The following is a 25,288-nucleotide window of genomic DNA, read 5'->3' as shown; positions in this document are numbered from 1 at the left end:
CATTTGCAACACCCAAACAAGCCAAAATTGATATTTGAAATATAATGTTTCTGCTCCCTGCGACTAATTCTCCCGATTGAAAATTATTCAGGGGCAGATGATTGAGTTATCGGAAAGGACAATAGTTTCTGATTGAATGTAAATAAGTCACAGCTAGATGATATGAAGTAAAATCTTAATGATAAAGAATGGGCAGAGTGAGCGTAGTAAAAATATAGGTAGTTTTCTGATTATAACTTGTTCTGCAATCTTAAATAAGGCAAAAAAATATTTATCACTGATTATTACTGGTGCAATTGATTAAAGGGAAACAACTTGTATACATGTTGACATTATTTTCATCTATTGTTGTTTCCCTTGGTAGAAAAGGTCAGAAAGTTCGAATGAAGTTACTTCTCCTTGATTGTCAGGAATACAAACAGATTAAACAAAATCTTAAAAGTAATTTAGAAAAAAAACTACTGGTAGCCGATTGGTTAAAGACATGTACGAGGTATGTCTAAAACATTTAGAGAAATGTTATGCAGGATTGGTAAACAATATATCTGTTGTTTTATGCTTGAATATTTGCATCAAAAACGTGAGAAAGTACCTTGAACTGTACATAAATATCTTTAGAAACAATTTCAAACGGGTCAAAACCCCTTCACCATTCCTTGGAAATGAATCCCTCATACTCAAACAGACCCCCTTCTATTTAACAGGACTGATGATTATCAGCTGTAAAAACACCAGATAAATGTATCATGATATTAAGCTAGTTTTCACAATCAACAGATGTCTTAGCTAAAGAACTTCAGCGAACATGTTATATATTACCTTTTGGGACGTGTTCGCTGAAGAGAACGCCCTATCCAAACCCTACCAGAATTCGTGACATTTTTATTTCACGCTGTTATTTCACTTGTATGCATTGTACAGACAAAATAACTATATCCTCAGGTAAATGAAGTAAATTGTAGTTCACAAACACATTTTCAAAACCAAAAAACGCTTTATAGATAGTTAATTCATCATTTTAATAAATCCGATTATAAGCATTCCTTAACTAGGTCATAGTTACATGTAGTTATTTTGCTGTTATTTTTTCTATTTTGAATAATAAGTAAATAACTAATAACAAATTTGGAATAAATTAATTGTTTTTACTTATCAAAAGGTATTTTCAACCTTACTTCAATTGGTTTCAACTAAATGAACAATGTGAATCCGATGCTATAAATAGAATCCAGCGATGTCATGTGATTGCAGAGTCATTCAATTGCATCATCATACTCAGTTGATTCTGGTTGACTTTAATATGGGGGTTACGCCATAACTTTAATGTGTTGTAAACATCAAAAAAAATATCAACATTAAAGTTATGGAAGCCAGAACTACAGTTGTCTCAATAATAACTGGCATCAGGCCAAAATAGACGGTTGAAATGGCTTTTGGGCCGGTTCAAATTTGAAAAACAGTGCATTATAAGTAGAATAAGAAGGGGCTTGTCAGTTACTTTACTTTTTGAGACGGTTTAAACAAAATTTATTGAGAACCCTGAATCAATTTCTCACAGAACTATGAGATCCATTATTAATACTGGTTAACTCTTCTGAAATTACAACATCATCATAATGGTCTAGATCTATGCTATTTAATATAAATGAAGATGGAAAGTGCCTAACATCTGATATGTTGCAGGTTGAGCCAGTATGTGGAAAATGAGACCCAGAGTGTGACCCTGGTGGGCCTCTTACTGCCTTTCCTCAACCCCAGTCTTTCCAGGAATGAGGTAAGTTATACAGACAAGATTGAGGTACATGTAGTGTGACCCTGGTGGGCCTTCTACTGCCTTTCCTCAACCCCAGTCTTTCCAGGAATGAGGTAAGTTATACAGACAAGATTGAGGTACATGTAGTGTGACCCTGGTGGGCCTTCTACTGCCTTTCCTCAACCCCAGTCTTTCCAGGAATGAGGTAAGTTATACAGACAAGATTGAGGTAGTGTGACCCTGGTGGGCCTTCTACTGCCTTTCCTCAACCCCAGTCTTTCCAGGAATGAGGTAAGTTATACAGACAAGATTGAGGTAGTGTGACCCTGGTGGGCCTTCTACTGCCTTTCCTCAACCCCAGTCTTTCCAGGAATGAGGTAAGTTATACAGACAAGATTGAGGTAGTGTGACCCTGGTGGGCCTTCTACTGCCTTTCCTCAACCCCAGTCTTTCCAGAAATGAGGTAAGTTATACAGACAAGATTGAGGTAGTGTGACCCTGGTGGGCTACCCTCTGCCTTTCCTCAACCCCAGTCTTTCCAGGAATGAGGTAAGTTATACAGACAAGATTGAGGTAGTGTGACCCTGATGGGCCTCTTACTGCCTTTCCTCAACCCCAGTCTTTCCAGGAATGAGGTAAGTTATACAGACAAGATTGAGGTAGTGTGACCCTGGTGGTCATTACTGCACTTCCTCAACCCCAGTCTTTCCAGGAATGAGGTAAGTTATACAGACAATATTGAAGTAGTGTGACCCTGGTGGGCTACCCTCTGCCTTTCCTCAACCCCAGTCTTTCCAGGAATGAGGTAAGTTATACAGACAATATTGAAGTAGTGTGACCCTGGTGGGCTACCCTCTGCCTTTCCTCAACCCCAGTCTTTCCAGGAATGAGTTAAGTTATATAGACAATATTGAAGTAGTGTGACCCTGGTGGGCTACCCTCTGCCCTTCCTCAACCCCAGTCTTTCCAGGAATGGGTTAAGTTATATAGACAATATTGAAGTAGTGTGACCCTGGTGGGCTACCCTCTGCCTTTCCTCAACCCCAGTCTTTCCAGGAATGAGTTAAGTTATATAGACAATATTGAGGTAGTGTGACCCTGGTGGGCTACCCTCTGCCCTTCCTCAACCCCAGTCTTTCCAGGAATGAGGTAAGTTATACAGACAAGATTGAGGTAGTGTGACCCTGGTGGGCTACCCTCTGCCCTCCCTCAACCCCAGTCTTTCCAGGAATGAGGTAAGTTATACAGACAAGATTGAGGTAGTGTGACCCTGGTGGGCCTTCTACTGCCTTTCCTCAACCCCAGTCTTTCCAGGAATGAGGTAAGTTATACAGACAAGATTGAGGTAGTGTGACCCTGATGGGCCTACTAATGCCTTTCCTCAACCCCAGTCTTTCCAGGAATGAGGTAAGTTATACAGACAAGATTGAGGTAGTGTGACCCTGGTGGGCCTCTTACTGCCTTTCCTCAACCCCAGTCTTTCCAGGAATGAGGTAAGTTATACAGACAAGATTGAGGTAGTGTGACCCTGGTGGGCCTTCTACTGCCTTTCCTCAACCCCTGTCTTTCCAGGAATGAGGTAAGTTATACAGACAAGATTGAGGTAGTGTGACCCTGGTGGGCCTTTTACTGCCTTTCCTCAACCCCAGTCTTTCCAGGAATGAGGTAAGTTATACAGACAAGATTGAGGTAGTGTGACCCTGATGGGCCTACTACTGCCTTTCCTCAACCCCAGTCTTTCCAGGAATGAGGTAAGTTATACAGACAAGATTGAGGTAGTGTGACCCTGGTGGTCATTTCTGCACTTCCTCAACCCCAGTCTTTCCAGGAATGAGGTAAGTTATATAGACAATATTGAAGTAGTGTGACCCTGGTGGGCCTTCTACTGCCCTTCCCCAACCCCAGTCTTTCCAGGAATGAGGTAAGTTATACAGACAATATTGAGGAAGTATGACCCTAGGGGGCCTACTACTGCCCTTCCTCAACCCAAGTACAGTGCTTTTATGCAATGATGTACTATTTTGCTAGTTTTGACTTTTGGCAATTTGACTTTCTCTTAATTTTTTTTTAGGAAATCAACTTCAGTTTAGAAATTTCTTAAGATTTTTTATGAATACAAGCCCTGGCATATACTATTACAGAGGACAGAGACGGACATCCTGACGAGCATGTTGAACCTGATAACCCACATCTCGGATCCAGCACAGTTCTTCTTCCCAATCAGCAAACTGTTCGCCAGTATACAGAGCCGCAACTCCCGCATTCTCCTGGCACAGATCTTCATTGTATGTATTTTGTATTGTTATTGTGGGTTGTAAACTTTATACAGAAAAAATTCGCAGCTTGAATATCAAGAAGTATGTCAAGTGTATGTATCTGTTGTTTTCAAAAACTTATTTTGAGATTCCAAGTCATGAATATGTTGTTGGTCTTAAGAACAAGCGTTCAGTTTCTACATTGTATCATTTCCCATGTTGTGTTTTACAGGTGGTTTGCCGCGGTGATGAAGAGCTTGAGAGGTTGGCTGCCATTGTTGAGCAGGTAAAGTCGGTGTCTAATAGGGATAATAATTTTAAATGCCAAAGTTGTATCTTGCCTTGGCTTTTTCATCTTCTCCATGTATAGTGATGGTCATATATAATGAAAAAATAACAACAAACAACTTGTTTGACTGTTGTTTCTATATATAATGTCACAATCTTAAAAATTAAAAACAAGTACCGGTAGTTTATGCAATGTTATGTACATGTAGTTTTCCATGTAAAGTCAACTTGAGAACAACAATTATTCTGTCAGATATTCTATTGTAGGTTTGGATACAAAAAAATAATGCATGATTTTTCTTTACAAATAATGTAATGGAAAAGGTTCACATAGAGTGTTCCTCAAATTAAATAAACATGAGAAATTAAGAATAAAAATTAGATGTATTTCTATTGTGTTCTGGAATGCCAAAAAAATGCACCCTATAATTATGTACATATCCATTTACAGTTGAACTCGTGGGATGAGACCCGTACAGAGGAGCCGGACTACACTCGTCGCCTGGAGGGTTACCGGGCAGCAATGGGCATCGTCAAGGCAATGATGACCATGGAGATACGCGTCTGCCTCACTCTCCTTACGAACTGCTGCTACTTCATCTCCACTGTAAGCTAGTGAATTTATTTTATTAAAATGATAAAAATGATGACTGATATTGATGAATTTTTTGACACATTTATTTCTGTATGTTTTTTTTTCATATATTTGAATTAATAATGAAGTAAACTTCTCTGGTTTAACTTTGATAGTTTTCTTTGGTGAATGCTTTATGAATGTCATGATTTAAAGAAAGAAGAGGATATATATATATATATATATCACTTTATTAGAAGTGCATGGTTAAGTTTCATCAAGAAGAATGAATTCGTTTTCTTGCTTTGAACCCATTTAATATTTTGTGTGTATGACCATGTAGGTTGACGACATGTCACTACGGGACAGTTCTACCCTGTGTGTGGTGACGATCATCAGCCAGTTCACCCAGACCGGGGTTGATGAGAAGGCGTACAACACCATCATTATGACAGGACTCATGCCAGAAATGAGGGGCGGTCTCAGGCATAAAAGCCAGGTAGGAGAATATTTATTATAGGAAAAAATTGTATGATACTTCACATTTTAAAGCTTTAAACAAATTATATATTTACTCGTAACAAATGGCTTTCTTGACTCTTGGTATTTTTCCTTGCTTTTTTCTACGCTTATCTGTCACATGAATCTTTGTGCACATGTTGCAAGAGACATAATTGTAATACGTGTAGCAAGGCCAATAACTCTGGTTTTAATAATTGTCATGTCCCTTGTTTCACTGCAAAAATCAGACAGGTGTAACTGTTGGCTTTGTGGTGCTCTTTTTAATTCATTGTCAGAGAATGGAAGTTCTGCAGGTAATATTGTGCACCTTATGGTTAGCTTATTGGTGCCTTTAACATTAAGCAGAACACATATTCTTTATCTCACAGTAGAATCTACCTGTATTTTCTGTTCACAGACTGTGTTACATGAGTTTGTGACAATACTAGCTGCCCTGGTGGACACATTTGGCGACCAGTCTACCTTTGAGGATCTCAAGCCTCTACGAGACAAGGATGTGGAGGCCGACTTCTTCGAGAACCTCAAACACATACAGGTATTAAGACTTTGCTTTATACTTCTTTATTTTAGGTGGATTGTAAAGACCGTTCTAAGCTGATATTAATCCTTCTCAAGGTCATTCCTTGGTAATAGCAAGTGCTATGGATTCATTTGAGTATCCATTTTTAACCAGGTTTTCACACAGTGAAACCTGGTTATTAGAATGGCGAACGTCGTTGTTCGGGCGGGCTGGCGGCGGCCGGGCGGCGTCAAACTCACCTATAAAACTGAATACCTTTAGTAAGGGTTGACATATCTTGACCAAACTCGGTCTATAGAAAGAGTTTATGAGTACCTTTCATGGGATTGCATTTGGGGTCCCTAGGGTCAAGGTCAAGGTCACTGTTACTAAAAATAGAAAAACGGTTGAAACTGAATAACTTAAGTTTGAGAAGACATACCTTGACTAAACTTGGTCCAAAGGAAGAGTTTATGGAGACCTTTCATGGGATTGCGTTTGGGGTCCCTTGGGTCAAGGTCAAGGTCACTGTTACTAAAAATAGAAAAACGGTTGAAACTCAATAACTTTAGTTAGAGATGACATATCTTGACTAAACTTGGCCAATAGGAAGAGTTTATGGAGACCTTTCATGGGATTGTGTTTGGGGTCCCTAGGGTCAAAGTCAAGGTCACTGTTAATAAAAATAGAAAAACAGTTGAAACTAAATAACTTTAGTTAGGGTTGACATATCTTGACCAAACTCAGTCAATAGGAAGAGTTTATGGATACCTTTCATGGGATTGCGTTTGGGGTCCCTAGGGTCAAGGTCAAGGTCACTGTTACTAAAAATGAAAAAACAGTTGAAACTGAATAACTTTAGTAAGGAATGACAGATCTTGACTAAACTTGGTCTATAGGATGAGTTAATGGAGACCTTTCATGGGATTGTGTTTGGGGTCCCTAGGTTCAAGGTCAAGGTGACTGTTGCTAAAAATAGAAAAACAGTTGAAACTGAATAACTTGAGTAAGGGTTGACATATCTTTACCGAACTTGGTCTATAGAAAGATTTTATGGGTACCTTTTATGGGATTGCGATTGGGGTCCCTGGGTTCAAGGTCAAGGTCACTGTTACTTAAAATAGAAAAACAGTTGAAACTAAATAACTTCAGTTAGGGATGACATATCTTGACTAAACCTGGTGTACAGGAAGAGTTTTTGGATACTTTCATGGGATTGCGTTTTGGGGTCCCTAGATTCAAGGTCAAGGTCACTGTTACTAAAAATAATAAAAAACAGTTGAAACTGAATAATTTTAGACAGGGTCTACATATCTTGACCAAACCAGGTATAAAGGAAGAGTTTATGGATACCTTTCATGGGATTACGTTTGGGGTCCCTAGATTCAAGGTCAAAGTGACTGTTACTAAAAATGGAAAAATGGTTGAAACTGAATAACTTAAGTTAGGGTTGACATATCCTGACCCAACATGGTATAAAGGAAGAGTTTATGGATACCTTTCAATGGATTGCATTTGGGGTCCCTAGGGTCAAGGTCACTGTTTCTAAAAATAGAAAAACAGACACAGGCTGTAGTTCTTCTGTCAATCATTAAAAACCTGGTTTTGTTGCATTGCGGCGTTTCTTGTTTTTTTATTGAAATGCACTTCATGGGGCTTGAGCAGACAACCTCTTGTGTGAGAGGTGGACATCAATACCAAAAGACCAATTAACCCCTCTTTGTAAATTAATGATAAAGTGAGACAAATTTTCTCTTTGATAGGGGATTAATATATCAAGAAGTTTCTGGATATGTAATAGTTGCTGTGTTCACTGTTAAGTTTATATTTTTCAACACAACGAAGCAGATGTATTCTCTAAACAGTTGCTGAGGACCTGGGAAAGATTAGTCAGTTGTATTACATGTATTTGTTTCAGGTTTACAAAAGGTCGAGAGCTCTGAGAAGGTTGATTAAATATGTTGACACCAACACGGTGAAAAACGAAACAATCAACAATATCTTTCTCCCACTCGTGTCCTCCTTCCTCACTGACGACTTGTACAAGAAACACACCACAGTCCAGGACGCGGCAGTGGATGCCATTGGAGTCATCTGCCGTGTGTTGCCATGGAAACTGTATGCGACTCAGCTCAAGTTCTACCTTAAGCTGCTGCCTAAATGCTTCAGTCGACAGAAACTTCTTGTCAGGTGAAATCTTCACTGAGTTCTTCATATATATATGTCTTACAAACAGAATTTAGGTGTTTTTTTTCCTTTTTTTTATCTGCGTATTCTTGTTCTTTGTATATATAAAAAAACAAAACTTATAAGCTTATATCATGTATATGTAATTGGACATACTGTAACAGATTGGCCAAGGAGAAGTTACATAGTTATGGGGCTAACATAATCATCTACATCTATTAAGCATTAACCATTAAGCCACAACATAGCTCACTTCTACGGTAAGCACAATGGTCAGCATACTTCCTCCTCACCAAGATGACACTAGATTGTTTCACAATTATTGAAAAAAACAAATAAGTTTTAAACTAGACCTATCACAACTGTGCTTTTTTATACAGGGTGATAGTTTCAATTATGGATAACTTCCACTTCGACCTATCCCAGTCGACGCTGGACGTGAAGAACACGCCTGTTCCCAAGGTGGAGCGACCACCCCCAGAGGAAAAGAAAAACACAACAGGTAAAACTTTTCCTATATATTCATGTAATTTTTTTGGCTTTTAAAAATGTAAACAATCTTTCTGCTTGGCACTACTTCTCCTGTTGTATGTAGCAAAGAGTGAGTGAAGACTGCAAGAGATACAAGAGAAGAGCAATACAAGAGGTTCATGGTTGTATAGAAGTTATTTAAAGACATCAGTTAGTGCCAGGGCTTCTAAAAGCTTTGAACCTCAACCGGTCCGAGCCCGGCGACATTGACATCCCCCCCACAAAAAAAAATCATGATACCCCCCCCCCCCCCCCCCCCCCCCCTCCCTTTCCAGAAAAAAGGCCGGCTGTTTATAGCAATTTCAGAAGAATTATGTCATTCATTTTCGGGATGTGTATTCTGTCAATATTTTATCGCGACATGCCATTTGTAAGCGATGCTTTAAAGCCATCATAAGCCGATTAAGATAGCAATTGAGGATACAAAATTAATTTTAAATAAGATTCTCATTGAATTCTGCAGCAATTCTAACAAGGAACGCTGCGACGATAATTTATTATGGCCAGCAGAAAGCGATCAGACGACAAAAAGTAAACAGTGTTATTATTCATTTGCTTAATGCTACAACAGTGGATCAACTTTCAACTGAGAATTTTTTTTAAACAGATATATCTATTTGCATAATCAGGTTTTCTATAAGATTGATATTGACAATTTTTCATTACATTTCCTTAAAATGACGTAAGCGGTGCTCTCAGATTTCAGATTCTTAGTTAATCAAGCGTGTCACTCTTGATATCCTATAGAATTAGGGCATGACTAGGTTAATTAATTTCAAAATTTTAATTTAACCGGCAAATTTGCGGTTTTTGGAAGCCCTGCTTAGTGCTATATGCACCCATTAAATACAAGAATGCATTTCACTTTAAAAATTGTAATTTCATTGTCTTGCATAATAACACACAAACAATACATACATTATGGCAATAAGTAGACCGCAGTAAATTTTTATCAACCTTTCTCTGATCCTCAAATTTAAAAATTGTCATAAGGAAGCTAAGATGAACAAAAAGTTCCAACCCCAAGGAACCAGACCTACATTTAAGTTCCACTCCTTAAGTGTCGTGTATACCTGTTCCCAGAGGACCCAACAGAGGACTCTGGATTTTTTAAGCTGAAGAGGCCGCCACCTCTACGTTACTGGTCATCAGCAAAGAAAACGTAGTGTCCCTGCCGCCATGTTAAAATCTATATTCTAAATCTAAGAATGCAAAATACTGAATTTGGAGTTACAAAAATGTAATTTAAAACGAAACTATCAGATCCCTAGAAGCCTAGAATTTTCCGAAGTGGTTTATTGCGGCACCTTAATATTCTGTATAAGATTAAATTCCTTCCTGTTGTTGCAAATGACATTTAGTTAGACAAGTTATCATGGGTTACCAATAGCACATTATCATTCAAGTAAGCAAATGTTTAAAAAAAGAAATTCTGTAGTCGTGAACATTGTCAAAAATCTTCATGAAGGAATGCTGTCTAATTGAACCACACATGGTTTAGCTGGTATCTTCACTGACGCCTTCATCGTTCTGTGTTAAGCCTGATTTTTGGAGTGTTTATCACTGGTGCCCTGTTACGTTCCATGTCCTGGTAACCCTCTGAACAGACCTGTCTTGCTGCCATAAAGAATTTGTCAGCAGTTTTTGATAATTATTGTATTCATAGGATTATTTCTAAACTTATATTATTAAAGATTGTTATTTAAAATTGAACTGAGCATAGAAAATTAAATATAGCAGTGTGTATTTTTGAGGATTACTAGCAATGGAAGGGAGGTAACTTTGTTCAAACTTCTCAGGTGTTCCAAGAGTATAACCAAGGGAAATAACCTGATTAAATTAATGTCAATATGAATATCAGTTGTTTCCCCTTAATCAAGTTTTGCATGAGTGCAATATAAGCGGTATTTGAAAATGGTTTGTTGGCTTATATCAGATCAGAGGAACACTTTTCAGGTAATATTGAAAGAACTGAAAGACATGCAAGCAATGTTTGTCTTTTTTTTGGCAAAATCCAATGAATGAAAAGGAAGTTAAAGCTTTCTTTGTTAATTTTTGTCTGAAAAATATAATGTGGGAAAGATATTAGTTAAAATGCCTTTTTTCACCATTTTATGTTAACCCTCTTTTTATGTCTTTTTAGTGGCAGCTACTGGTGAGGAAAAAGACCCGAACAATCTCGACTCTGATGAGGATGATGTTGAGGTGGCCCCTGAGATAAATGAGGCAGTGGAGGAGGAGGTGGCTGGGAAGAGTATTCAGGGGAAATTACTCTGCACCCCAAAACTCGCAACCACAATACATGAAGTCATCCTCAAGCAAGTGGTCGCTCAGCTCCATAAAATACTTATCCAAAAGGTAATTATGAGAAAAGCACCTGTCTATGTGTTGCATTGCAAGTTGTATGGTGAAAGTGAGTAATATACATAGAGGATATAACTGGAGTTGTCATTGAATACAGATTTCATTAACTCAGGTTACTTAAACAGAGTTTGATAAATTTTATAATGAATGACCATGAATGTAATATTCTATTTATATCATAAATACTAATTTGATGATTTACAGTGATAGATGCATAAATGTGCATTTTTTCATCGCTAGTCATTTATGACACCACCTTAAAAGCTTTTACTCTAGTTACATATAACAAATTGATGATGTAATTTCATAATGAAGCAATATTTATTATATAAATCTCATTAGGCCACAACAAATTGATCATTTGTTCTACGGATTTTGCCCAAAAAAAGTAGGAGCGAGCGAGCGAAAAAAAAAAAAAAATACTTTTTTTTAAATTTAAGGCAATTCAGAGGCGAGCGCAAGGCGAAAAATAAAATAAAAATTAAAAAGTTTATTTCTTACTAAATTTATCATGCAATATCAAGAAATGCTTTTTAATTGCAAACATAGGTTCTTAGTTTAAATATAAATGAAAAGGTTTTGATTGTATCACATAAAAATCTGTCTCAATATATAACAAATGGCAATAAGATCCAGTGCTTTACTATTACTTAAGACACTGCCGATTAAATTGCGGGACAACACAATTGAAGCAGTATTAAACAAATCTGCAAATGTGGCACCGGTCATTATATTAGAGCAGGTGGTGGAATAAAGATGTTTCCCTTCCAAGACCTCGCCTTTACCACGAACAAATGGTTTATAGGTCCGTGCCTTGAAAAAAAAAATCATGACACCCTCCATAGCTTCAATGCCCGTAAGAAACAGGCCACTTTAATAACAGGCCACTTTACTACAAATCGATCAAAGAAAACAAGTGGATAAGAACAAAGAATTGACAAAATTAAAACAGTCATTTTACTTATAAAAGGTTTTATTTTCTGATTTTACTGATGTTATTTTTATACTGTACATGTATGTGTAATGCACTAGTCAATTGTAACCACGACCCCCAAGGTCCGGGGAATAGCGGGGACTTTGACTTTCGGTCAAGCCAACCCCGGGTAAAACCAACGGTACTGCGGGGCCACCTGGAAAGTGAAAACACGGCCCATTTCACCGGCTATCTCCGGTATACCCCCGGTCCTGGGTGGGGGGCATGGTTACAATTGAATGGTGCATAAATACAGACTGTTTCTAAAACATTTACAAGTCCTTCTATTTTTATCAATTACGAGTATAAAACTGAGAAATGCATTTTAGAATTTAAAAAATAACTCACGAAAACATGTTCATTTGTTGTAAGTCGAGTGTCCGTGTATTTTAATATAAGTTTTGCACTCAAAATCTGATTTAGTTATTATTTAACACTAATTTTTGAGTACAAAACAATGAATTACTTAAAACACACATAAATAATTATTGCCTTCGACGCTGTGAAACTGTTGTTGTTTACTGAAGACTATAATCCATTGACTATGACAGTGATTTTCAATTAAAAATGTGTATTTTACATTAACGAAAACTGAAAGTACCCTGCAAATTAATACCGGAAATAGATAACAACGGTGCGTCATGCAAAATATTCCCGACAAAAAAGACTGTCAACAAATATCGACTGTTTTGCGGTTACCCGGACCTGATTTTGTCCTGATACAAGGAAAGTTTGCTCGCGGAGAATGTAAAGCATGGAAATACCTTCAAAAAAAGGCGAAGTCGACGTTGCAGGTTCAAATTTTAAGTAAAAAAACTTCAGAAAACAGGAAATTCAGAGCAAAAAAAATAAATAATATGCGCGGCCAAATAGTAAGTGCGGGCGCAAAAAAAAAGTTTTTTTATTTTTTTTTCGTTTTTCGAATTTTAGGTGCGGCAAATCCGACGAACAAATGATCAATTTGTTGTGGCTTTAAGGATTTAATTGGGGCTTTTGACTTCTGGCTAAATATTCTTTGTTCATTTCATACAAAACAAGTGTAGATATCTTTGAATTAATATTAAACATAACTAAATTTATTTCTGTAATTTATTAGTGTATGTATCAGATTAGCCATCCTAAAAGATTACAAAATTTCGCACAAACGAGATGTATATTTCCATATTAAGAGGTGTGTTTTTTTAGAACAAGAATGATGAGGAGCATAAAGTGAACAAGACAAAGGTACCGGAAGACGAGGAGATCCTCCGCGTGCCAATTGCTCTCGCTATGGTGAAGTTGTTACAAAACCTTCCTAAAGGAGCGGTGGAACGCTACCTGCCGGGGATACTCCTCAAAGTCTGCAACTTCCTCAAATCTCGCTCCCCAGATGTACGCAACAGCGCACGGGAGACACTTGTGAAGATACAGTCCACATTGGGACCGAGATTTTTCCCGTTTATCTTGTCGGAGTTGCGGAGTAGTTTACGGCGTGGGTACCAGAGACACGTGCTCTGTTACACTGTGTTCATGCTTCTGAAGCACATGGAGGAAAGCGTGCGTCCGGGTGACATTGATGTCTGTCTCAATAGTCTCCAACAGGTACAAATGTTGTGGTATTAGCAGGTAGATGGATTTTAAAATATTTTTAAACTTAATGATTGTACTTTAGCCATTAAATCAAAGTACAACTTTGAAAACAAATGGCAGGTTTATTTAGGTACAATTGAATCCTCAGAAAATTCATTCTTTGATTTGAAATTTATTCCCCCCGAAAAATGTGTATCGATTCATGGACTTATATATATAAAGGTTATAATAAAGACATTTGCAATGCTAACCCTGTATTGTGAAACATTGAATCTGTTTATTAGAGCAAATGCACATGCTACTTGAATTCTAACATCCCCTATGCCTCCCCCAGGTGTCAAATGAAGAGATATTTGGCGAGGTCTCCGATGAGAAGGATATTGATGGAATCAAGTCGAAGGTGTTTGAGGCCCGCAGCAGCAAGAGTTACGAGTCGTACGAGTTCATGGCCCGATATATTTCCACAGGCTCACTCATGAAACTCATGGGGCCCATTAAACAGGTAGGTGGTGCTAGTTATCCAGTTATGTTTTCTTTTCAGTTAATATATTGAGGATATTTTTTTTGTTTCAATTATCGCCAAGTGAGCCTCAAAAGTTAAATTTCACAAGAGGATAGCCACTTATTTAATGTTCACTCATGCATGAGGTGATATATATTATGATCTTACACTAGAATCAGCGCAAAACTGTATTGGGTTGTAGCATCTTTTCATATATGACATTGTTGATGTGTTCCATTCCTGTGTGTGTGCACTGATGGTAGATTTTGAATTATATTTTCTTCGTACTAGTTATGGAGAGATTTCATGTTGTGACTCAGTACCAATAGTTTATCATTCTTCTTACTGTTGAAGCCACCAACGAGGATCTTAAAATCGTAGATGTGAAAACCGCGTACCAAATTCTGAGTTCTAGTCCATATATATATATAATGAGACATTTTGTTCAACCCTATGACCACCAGATCCTTGAGACAAGCTACAGTCACAGATCTGCCCGGAAGGTTGGGGAGGTGCTCAGGAAAGTCACCATCGGTCTCCTTGACAACAAGAACATCACCACGGAAACGCTCCTTGTCTTTATACACGGCCTCACCTCTGACACTCTACCTCAGCTCAATGAGAAAAAGAAGTAAGAATTAAGTAAGATACTGTTAAAGGCAGATTAAGAAAAATATCGTTTAAGAAAATGAAAAAAAAATATGTGATTCTTGTTATATGACTAAAGAATTAAATAATCTTTTCATGTCTTTCTTGTATGAATGGGAAAATCCAAGCTGTAGGTAAGGAATTACACTTGCTGGCTTACCAGTTATGCAGGGTGTCAAAGGTTTGGATTTCCCTGTTCGTAACTAAAACACATGATTCAGACTTCTTCTTACATACTTTTGAATTTTTTAAATTGGACAATCAATACACAGTATTTCTTACATGTCACAAAAGTGAGCATATGTATTTCTTTCTTATGTTATGACACACTTTTAGATTTTAGTTTATATCAAATAGTGCTTCAGAATATCTCAAAAAGTTTGATGGAAAAAAGTTTAGAACAATGTCAGTATAACATTAAATGGACAAACCATTGTATTATGTAATAATATGTGTGATATATTCAGAGCAACTGTGAAGAAAGAAGAGAAGCCCGGTCAGCGGCCACCCAGCTGCCTCCTGCTGCAGTCTGCCGCCCCTAGGGGTGGGGCCAAACCCAGGACCAACAAGAAAACCAACAAACATGTCCTTGTCGAGTTCGGGCTTCATGTATGTGTTTTGCAGTTGTCTTAAACAGTTCATTTAATTGGTTTCATTTATCTGTGTATGGCTTTCTTTTATGGTTGGAAAGATTTTAGTTTTAATGTTCTAATGATATTAGATTTGTTGTCAGTCACGCTGTCTTTAATACTGTATAGTAACGAGAAATCATACTGAATCCTCCCAACATTTGACCGTTGTTATTGTAAATTTTAGTTGCTTGGCCAGCTGTTGAGGAAGCAGAGAGTGGTTGCCATGGAGACAAGCCACTTACAGATGCTTGATCCCCTGGTTCCAATGATGGCTGACTGCTTACACTCCAAATACATTATGGTAAAGACATAATATCTTCTTAGTTGTCCATTAAATCCAATGACAGGTTGTATTTGCAGTGAGGACCATTTCATCAAAAACCCTTTTTCGAAATTTGTACCTTAGACAGATTTTCATCAATGTAGTTTATTGATTATTATATTATTATGACATCTTTGGACAGGGTAAAATTGCTTAGCACATGTTGGTCTGTCAGTGGCTAGAACAAACCTTTTCTGATTTATTACTTGAGATTTACTGGGCTTCAAACTTTGACCTTAAACACAAAAACCATCTCCAGTTAATGACTAGAAAATGCTTGGGCCTAAAGTGCTCAGACTTAGGAAGATTGATTGTCATGACCAGATGACCCATATTGATTTTGAGATCAGAAGGTCAAATAAAGGGAATGATTGGCCATATGGTTCTCAAACTAGTCATATCCTGTGAATCCATATTGATTTTAAGACCATCAGATCAAAGGTCAAGTTTCCAGCTTGACAGGTCATGGTCATCAGGTATTTTAAAATAAAATGCAGTGTTGACTAGATAAAACTATTTTAAAGGTTGATTTTTTTTCTCTTTTTATATTATTAAAAACATACTGGTAATACCAATTCAATTGACCTTAAGCAGCTGTATTTCTGTATATCTTGCATTGCCTATAATTTTAAGTTTTGCACTTTCCATATAACTAATTCACTGCTCTCTGACGCATACATGTTTAACAGGATACTGTAACTCATCCACTGCTATAACAATGTTTAGAAATGGTCAATAACTAAACCTACAGTCCTCAAACTTGCAAGGAAAGTTTGGTCATATAACCATAATTTACCCACAGGCTTTAGATGTGAAATGACCAATTGGCTGCTATTATTGCGCAAGCATGTTTTAGTAAGTTAACAATGACAATTAACTTGTTCTTGGAGTATTAGATATTTGAATGTTAAAGCCTTTTGACGGATGCTTTCATTATACATTTGTTGGATAGATCATTTGAACAATAACAACCACAATCCCTACATGATATGGCAGAGTGGTAATTATATCCTAGCAGTTTTGATTATTACAAATTGTTGATAATAGATGGGTAAGGTGAGAATTAAGGGGAATAGCTTACCATGGTATTGAAACACAAATTGTGATAATATGTTGAAAATCCTGAACAATGGACCGGTATGTGTTTTTTTTCGAACATAAATTATGACAAATTTACTGTCAATGTTGCTTTTGACCAATGTTTTTATCAATTAATAACTCATCTGACATCATGCAAAAACTTCAACCTTCATTTAGTTCAAAGTAAGCCATAACTCGAAAATGTTCAAAAAAGTCAAGCAGAGACATGGTAAACCTAGCCAGAGACAATACACACATGTATAGGAAGTCCATAACTATGGCAATAATAATTGTTGAGTTATGCCCCTTGTTCAATTGGAAAAACGGCACTGGCTCTTGTTGATTATACTTATAAGAATACTTCTTCTACTGCCAGGTGAATGCCAACTGTCTACGAGTCTTATGCCACATTCTACGGTTTCCCCTGCCATCCCTCGAGCAACAGGTGAAGGACGTTGCTGGCGGGATGTTTGTGCTGCTCCGAAACTATGCGACGGCCGGGGCCGCCAAGGGGGATAACAAGGAACTCATCACCATGCTATTCAAGGTAAACAGAATGTGTGCACTAATTGACAACAGTAGTGAAGCAGTAAGCATATCAGACCTTGGATTATAAGTATCTATCATGTGTTTCTGGTATGGACAGAAAAAACTGACTGGAGGGTACAGACGTAAGCCGGTAACGCGGCTTGCCGAGTGACCGGCCACGCAGCGTGCCCGAGGGTCGGATTTTTTTTATCCGGATGGGGAAAACATGATTGATTTTTGTTCTTGTATATCTAAAATTATCAATTTGTGGAAATTGACGTAGAAAACGCACTTGTACATTTCACCAAAAATCATGTGCGACACTTTTACTAACGTCATTAAGCGCAGTAATTTCAAATCATCATTAACATCATCATAGTTCCTCTAAAAATCGCTTTTTACGATTATTTATTATGCCCCCCTTCGAAGAAGAGGGGTATATTGCTTTGCACATGTCAGTCTGTATGTCAGTCGGTCCGTCGGTAGACTAAAGCTTGTCCGAGTGATAACTCAACAATTCCTGGATTTATGGTCATTAAACTGGACATGAAGGTTGGGCCTGACCAGTAGATGACCCCTATTGATTTTAGGGCTCATCGGGTCAAAGGTCAAGGTCACAGTGACCTTTAATGGTAAAATAATTTTAAAGCTTGTCCGAGTGATAACTCAACAAATCCTGGATTTATGGTCATTAAACTGGACATGAAGGTTGGGCCTGACCAGTAGATGACCCATTTTGTTTTTGGGGGTTATCGGGCCAAAGGTTAAGGTCACAATGACCTTGAATGGTAAAAGGTTGTCCGAGTGATAACTCGAAAATGCCTGCACCCATGGCCCTCCTACTTGACTTGGAGGTTGGGCCGGACCAGTAGCTGATCCCTATTGTTTTGGGGGTCAAAGGTCAAGGTTACAGTGACCTTGAACGAAAAAAAGCTTGTCAGAGTGATAACTTGTCAATGTCTGCACCCATGGCCCTCAAACTTACCATTTAGATTTTTGATGACTCCTATGGATTTTGAGGTCAAAGGTCATAGTCATAACACATTCTATCCTCACACTTTGAATGGTTATAAACTAAAACTGCCTCAAAGGCATCCAATGTCGTTGACAAATCAGCTGTCATTTCGGTCCATGCATATTTCATTCAATTGTCCATATAATCCTGAAAACATGGCGCTCAGGGGGGGGGGGGGGGGGGGGGGGCATAATGTTTGACAAACATTTCTTGTTTTCAATTTTAAATAAAAGTCTTGCATACGTATATAATTGATTGCGCTTTATTGAAATGGCATAATATACTTTTCATGAACCATTCAATGAAAGAAATAAGAAGTGGGGCATTGTTGCGCAAGACTCATCTTACATAGGAGTTGTAATATGGGTTTTTCCAGCGCCGGTCACATGACCGGAAACACGCCTGGTATCATATGCAAGAAAAGATGGTCCAGCGTTCAACCATCCAGCAATCATTATTATCCCCCGCCTTGAAAAGGCGAGGGGATATAGTAATGGTAGGCGCGATTTTGCGTGCGTGTGTATTTGCGTGCATGTGTGCGTCCGTCCCACATTCATTTCTTTGCATCTCCTCTTACATTTCTCATGCAATTTCTACCAAACTTTCACAGATTGATGATCATAAAGTGAAGCAGCACATATTGTCTGGCTTCCCCGATTCATCCATTTTTGAAAGAGTTATTGCCCTTTGCTTATTTTACATTTAAAATTGGTTTCTTCGCAACTCCTCTTACGTTTTTCATGCGATTTCTACCAAACTTTCACAGATTGATAATCATAAAGTGAAGCAGGGCATATTGTCGGGCTTTCCCGATTCGACCATTTTTGAAAGAGTTCTTGCCCTTTGCTTATTTTACATTTAAAATTGGTTTCTTCGCAACTCCTTTTTATGTTTTTCATGCATTTCTACCAAACTTTCACAGATTGATGATCATAAAGTGACGCAGCGCATATTGTCGGGCTTTTGCGATTCAACCATTTTTGAAAGAGTTATAGCCCTTTGTTTATTTTACATTCAAAATTGGTTTCTTCGCAACTCCTCTTACGTTTTTCATGCGATTTCTACCAAACTTTCACAGATTGATGACTATATAGTGACCCAGCGCATATTGTCGGGCTTTCGTGATTCGGCCATTTTTGAAAGAGTTATTGCCCTTTTTTTATTACATTTAAAAATTGGTTTCTTCGCAGCTCCTCTTACGTTTTTCATGCAATTTCTACCAAACTTTCACAGATTGATGACAATATAGTGACGTAGCGCATATTGTCGGGCTTTCGCGATTCAACCATTTTTGAAAGAGTTATTGCCCTATCTTTATTTTACATTTAAAATTGGTTTCTTCGCAACTCCTCTTACGTTTATGACTATATAGTGATGCAGCGCATATTGTCAGGCTATTGTAATTTGACCTTTTTTGAAAGAGTTATTGCCCTTTCTTAATTTTACGCATTTCTTATGTTCCTGAGAAACTACCCTTACCATTGATTGGCTTTCGTTACAAAAAATGCCCCCATGAGGCGGGGGATATAGCTGTCTGTGACCGCTCTTGTTTTCCATTTACATCTATCCATAGATTTTGTTAACTTTTAAAAAATTCCTCTGTCAGCAAACACAGGTTTGAACTGTATGATTCTCTATGTAACCTCATGACCATTTCAGGCGGTGACAGTGCTGGTGCGAGAAGTAAAGACGTACACGCTGGAAACCGGGCAGCTGCAGGTGCTACTGACGTTTTGTGACGAGGATATTCACGACCACACACGACAGAGTACAGCCTTCTCGCTCCTCAAGGTGAAAACTAAAGCCAAGAAAGAACATCTGTAAATTTCTCAAGCACAATTTTTTTTTAAATTTTCAGGGAACTTTTGAATTTTTTTTTTGATTTTTTTTTCAAAACTGAAGCCATTTATTGTTTTTATATATAATATATGAAAATGACTGATATATAAAGGTATTGCAAATAATAAATATTTTACATAATGCAGCATGAAGATAATTATGTTATTGATCTTTCAAATGTAATTTTTCTAAAGAAAGAAAAATGGAGTGAGTTAAAAAAAATGAATGCATTGATGCCTGAGGAACTAAAGCATTTTTATTAGCTCACATGAGCACAAAGTGTCCAAGGTCAGCTATTGTAATCACCAGGCATCTGTTATGTGTCATTAACTTTCTCTGCTGTAAATTAAATATTCTCAGAAACCACTTGGCCAAATTTGCTCAAAAAAAAAGATAAACATTCTGACATTTGTTTCAAATGGTTCAAATGGATCCAGTCCATTGCACATAAGAGGTCAAAGAGCTTTAATTAGAAAATGATTCTCATAAATTGTGACTGGCAGATCTTTTATTTGATATTTGCTCGGATGGTGGCCCTGGAGTCAAGAATGGCCCTGCCCACAATTGAAAAAAAAACATTGTGTTCAAAGCTTCACTAAGCAACATTCCACTTGTATGTGGACATTTAATGATCAATAAGACTATCAAATACATTGATAAAGCATCATGCTATTGATAAACAGTTAAACATTACTATTAACATTGACAGCTGGAACTCTTCAACAAATGTTGATATTTTCTCACATTATCAAGTGATGTACCAATGTCTTTGATAAAGGTTAAAATATCCACCAGATGTTGTCTCATGTTTTGTGGCCAAGTGGTTGAGGCTTTGGTTACTAATTGTTTTCCAATGCATTTTCGGGAGAACTAATTTTTGGTCCAAAAAAATGAGCAAGTCACTTAACCCCATTACCCATATTAGCAAACGTCTTTGACCTGAGTTTAGACTCAGACACAGGCAATCAAATTTTTGCAATGTTTGATTTTGTTGCAAAACATCATTTTCTATGCAATGAATGTTATATATGCTGAGATATTGATTTTAACATAGTTACATGCAAAACCTTAACCAGAAGTCAAATAATAAAGGGCCATAACTTGCATTTTCTGCTATATCCCATGCCTTTCGACAGGGGATAAAAATTCAAGTTTACATAAAAACACAGATGCATGTAAACTACTGATTTTGTTAATTGCTGGTATTGCACATTCTGAGTGGTGAATGTTTACATGACCATATGCATATACTTGAAATGTCATTGTATACCCTAACCTGCAAACTACTTACTCTATTAATTATTGAGTATGTGACCATTGACAAATATTTCACGAAACTCATAAACAACATGCACATGGTTTTAATAGGAATGTTTATGAATGGAGATTTTAGCTAAAAAGATTGAGTTGAATTACTCAAATAAGACATATTTGTCTATGACAATGAACAATGCCGAAATTTTTTTGCTAGCTGTTTCTTTGATAAACCAATGACTTATGCCACTTCATTTCAGTTTAAACTTATTTGTTTTACAACAATTTTGAAAAAAAAATCATTACAACATTATATAAATCGCTCTTGTTGGTATGAGAGAGTGTGGACTTGCATTGAGGGGGAAACTGGAGTACCCGGATGAAACCCACTTGTCAGGCTTGGTGACCACAAACCAAACTCACATGCGCCCAGGCCAGGAATCCAACCAGGGTCGCCTAGGTGAGAAGGAAGTGCGCTAGCCGGATAACAACACTTCATTTTGCTACAGCAATTCTCATCTACCTGATGAGCGAGTCCCTTTAATTTTCATACATTTAAAATAAAACAACACATGAGGACAATCCAAGTAGCAAAAGTTGTTTGTTTTGTTTTTCACAACTTATCCTATCCCCTGTTTACTTTTAGGCAATCCTGTCCCGAAAGTTAGACGTTCCTGAGCTTCATGAGTTGATCAAGAAAGTCCGGGAGATGTCAATATCTGCTGAATCACCGCATGTGCAGCGGGAATGTCGGCAGGTGAGTCCTCTTACATAACTGTCCATGTGTTTCGTACAATTCAAGAATAGATTGTGTTTTTTGGCAAGGGTATGGTTGTGCAGTGTTTGACTTAACTCAAGGTATCCAATGAACAATTATGATGAACTTCTGATGCCAGGTGATCCCATTTTATTTCAGACTCATTTGAAAGGGTTGTATAAAACTTGTATATATGTGGAGAAAGAATATTATTATAACCTGTTTAACCAAAATATATTAAAAGCATGAATTTTTATCTGGAAAGATTGCTTCACAATAGGTCTCTATATATCCTGTTTCTTTTAAAATAAAGAACAGATATACAAACTGCATTGACCTTGTCTATAATGTATTTTCTGTCATTTATTTTACATATAAGTAATCAACAAGCACTACCTTTTCAAACCATACCATCAGTACATGGGGTCACCAGGCATCAAAATTCAACAGTGTAACCAATGGTTGAAAACATGGTAAAGGGTTGTGGGTTCAGGGGTCATGGGTGCAGGGGTTGTGGGTAAAGAGGTAGTGAGTGCAGGGGGTGTGGGTGCAGGGGTTGTGGGTGCAGGGGTAGTTAGTAAAGGGGTTGTGGAGCAGGGGTTGTGGGTGCAGGGGTAGTGGGCGAAGGGGTAGTAGGTGCAGGGGTAGTGGGTGCAGGGCTAGTGGTTGCAGGGGTAGTAGGTACCGGGGTAGTGGCTGCAGGGGTAGTAGGTGCAGGGGTAGTAGGTACCGGGGTAGTGGCTGCAGGGGTAGTAGGTGCAGGGATAGTGATTGTAGGGGTAGTAGGTACCGGGGTAGTGGCTGCAGGGATAGTAGGTGCAGGGGAAGTAGGTGCAGGGGAAGGGAGTGCAGGGGAAGTAGGTGCAGAGGTACTGGATGCAGGGGTAGTGGGTACAGGGTAGTGGTTGAAGGGGTAGTAGGTGCAGGGGTAGTGAGTCCAGGGGCTGTGGTTGCAAGGGTAGTAGGTGCAGGGATTGTGTGTGCAGGGGTAGTGGCTGCAGAGGTTGGGGGTGCAGTTTATATTATATATCGATCATGATCTGGTATAGTGCATAACAATTAACCAATCCTCAGTTTAACGATTATCCAATCCTCAGTTCAAGGACTGGGCGAATCATTGTCATGTAAGATCTGAGGTCCATCCTCAATACTGTCCATATGTTATGCAAGAATAAGTAAACAAATACTTCATGCAAGAAACAGATTTGATTGCAATTGTATGTTATCCAGAGTGGTTATATCAGTACTTAGAGAATACAGCACAGCCTTTCAAATTTATATTTTCATTTTGTAAAATCAGAGTGGTGCTGATTTGCTCCTTTTTATTCAGATTTTTTAGCATAAAAGCAGTAACTTGGATATAATTGTTCCTGATATGAACAAATCTCATTATCAGAAACATGCTTGCCGTAGCATAGCAGACACATAGGGATCATGTTGTCCCATGCTTGCCATAGCATAGCAGACACATAGGGATCATGTTGTCGCTTGCCGTAGCATAGCAGACACATAGGGATCATGTTGTCCCGTGGTTGCCATAGCATAGCAGACACATAGGGATCATGTTGTCCCGTGGTTGCCATAGCATAGCAGACACATAGGGATCATGTTGTCCCGTGGTTGCCATAGCATAGCAGACACATAGGGATCATGTTGTCCCGTGGTTGCCATAGCATAGCAGACACATAGGGATGATCTTGCCTGGTGATTGCCGTATTATGGAAGACACATAGGGATCATGTTGTCCCATGCTTGCCATAGCATAGCAGACACATAGGGATCATGTTGTCGCTTGCCGTAGCATAGCAGACACATAGGGATCATGTTGTCGCTTGCCGTAGCATAGCAGACACATAGGGATCATCTTGCCTAGTGATTGCCGTATTATGGAAAACACAGAGAGATCATGTGGTCCCATGCTTGCCATAACATAGCAGACATATCATCATCATTATGTTGTCCTGTACTTGGCTTATTATAGCTTATTATAGCAGACACATATGGATCATGTTGTCTGATGCTTACCGTAGCACTTAGGGATTTTGTTGGTCAGTGATTTTTGTTCTATCGCTACACTTTTTTTCTTTTCTCTTACTTTACTAGTATTCTTTAACCTAAGATTCTTAAAAACTTATTGATGCATGAAAACAAACTGTAAAGATATACAATCATGACAACGTACAGCTATAAACAAGATCACAAAAAATAGTACCATTGTTATGGCTTTTCATTTGTTCAAATATAAATTAATATTTCTGCTCAATTGGTGTCTTAAAATATATCCCTTAAATGATAAAACTCTTATATTTAATAAACTTTTCAGCATTTTCCATTCATAACAAGAGCTCCAAACAGATGATTTTTTGCAGACAATAACAGAAAAGTACTGTCATCCACATGCAATCATCTTGTGTAAAATTTTGACCTGTAGTAACATCCCATTGTTTCTCTCCATGTAGGCGGTGCTTCAGTACATGTTGGACTACCCACTTGGAAAGCAGCTAGACCACCACCTACAGTTCTATGTGGCCCAGCTCTCTTATGAGGTGGAGACCGGCCGCGAATCCACACTTGAAATGCTTGCTGCATTCTTTTCGGCTTTCCCTCAGGTAATGTTTACAGTTCAATGTTGGGATTGTCTTATGAAACAGTTTTTTTTCAAAGATAAATCCTTGTTGATTAGATTGGTAAATATTGTTATTCATGAGCAATCATGCACAAACATGCGGTTTCTGCTCAATAAATTTAGCTAGATTGTGGTGAAACTTGGTGTGTAGGTAGGTTATGTGAAGACTTTGGGTCAATTTCACTGTCACTAAAAATAAAATTGTTTTCCAATTAATGAACTTGGTAAGAAATAAATGTGGATATAAAGCAAGCTAAGTGTAAACATACATTGGAATCATATTTGGGGTCAGTGGGTCAATGTCATTGTGACTAAGATTGTGAATGCGATTGTTGGGGTCTAGTGTTTTCAGCTCAACTTCTACCTTGCAATCAATTGTAGCAATGAAACTTGGTAGATGTACTATGGGATTGCATTTTGGGTCAGTGGGGACAACATCAAGGTCAATGATGAAAGAAATAGAAATAAATAGGTTTTACTTGAGTTAAGAATAATATGTGCTGATGTAATTTTGTACAAAAACGGCTCATGTGCAAATCGAGGGGTGAATGCTAAAAGGTTCTAAGTGAC

At 37.9% G+C, this 25,288-nt stretch overlaps 1 protein-coding gene across 1 annotated transcript in view; it reads left to right on the top strand.

Moving 5' to 3' along the window:
- Positions 1-25,288, top strand: part of LOC128238417 (small subunit processome component 20 homolog) — a 76,648-nt gene that overhangs the window by 40,815 nt on the left and 10,545 nt on the right. The window contains exons 30-47 of the mRNA XM_052954327.1: positions 1,684-1,774; positions 3,895-4,038; positions 4,241-4,294; positions 4,748-4,903; positions 5,214-5,369; positions 5,790-5,927; positions 7,810-8,081; positions 8,459-8,580; positions 10,753-10,967; positions 13,132-13,527; positions 13,850-14,017; positions 14,482-14,648; positions 15,133-15,274; positions 15,482-15,598; positions 17,076-17,246; positions 19,902-20,033; positions 21,982-22,092; positions 24,552-24,701. Of these exons, the coding sequence (XP_052810287.1) occupies positions 1,684-1,774; positions 3,895-4,038; positions 4,241-4,294; positions 4,748-4,903; positions 5,214-5,369; positions 5,790-5,927; positions 7,810-8,081; positions 8,459-8,580; positions 10,753-10,967; positions 13,132-13,527; positions 13,850-14,017; positions 14,482-14,648; positions 15,133-15,274; positions 15,482-15,598; positions 17,076-17,246; positions 19,902-20,033; positions 21,982-22,092; positions 24,552-24,701 (2,902 nt within the window). The remainder of the gene's footprint in view (positions 1-1,683; positions 1,775-3,894; positions 4,039-4,240; positions 4,295-4,747; positions 4,904-5,213; positions 5,370-5,789; positions 5,928-7,809; positions 8,082-8,458; positions 8,581-10,752; positions 10,968-13,131; positions 13,528-13,849; positions 14,018-14,481; positions 14,649-15,132; positions 15,275-15,481; positions 15,599-17,075; positions 17,247-19,901; positions 20,034-21,981; positions 22,093-24,551; positions 24,702-25,288) is intronic.

Source organism: Mya arenaria, chromosome 6 (genome assembly GCF_026914265.1).
Source record: "Mya arenaria isolate MELC-2E11 chromosome 6, ASM2691426v1".
NCBI classification, from domain to species: domain Eukaryota; kingdom Metazoa; phylum Mollusca; class Bivalvia; order Myida; family Myidae; genus Mya; species Mya arenaria.
This window is presented reverse-complemented; position numbering and strand designations above follow the sequence as displayed.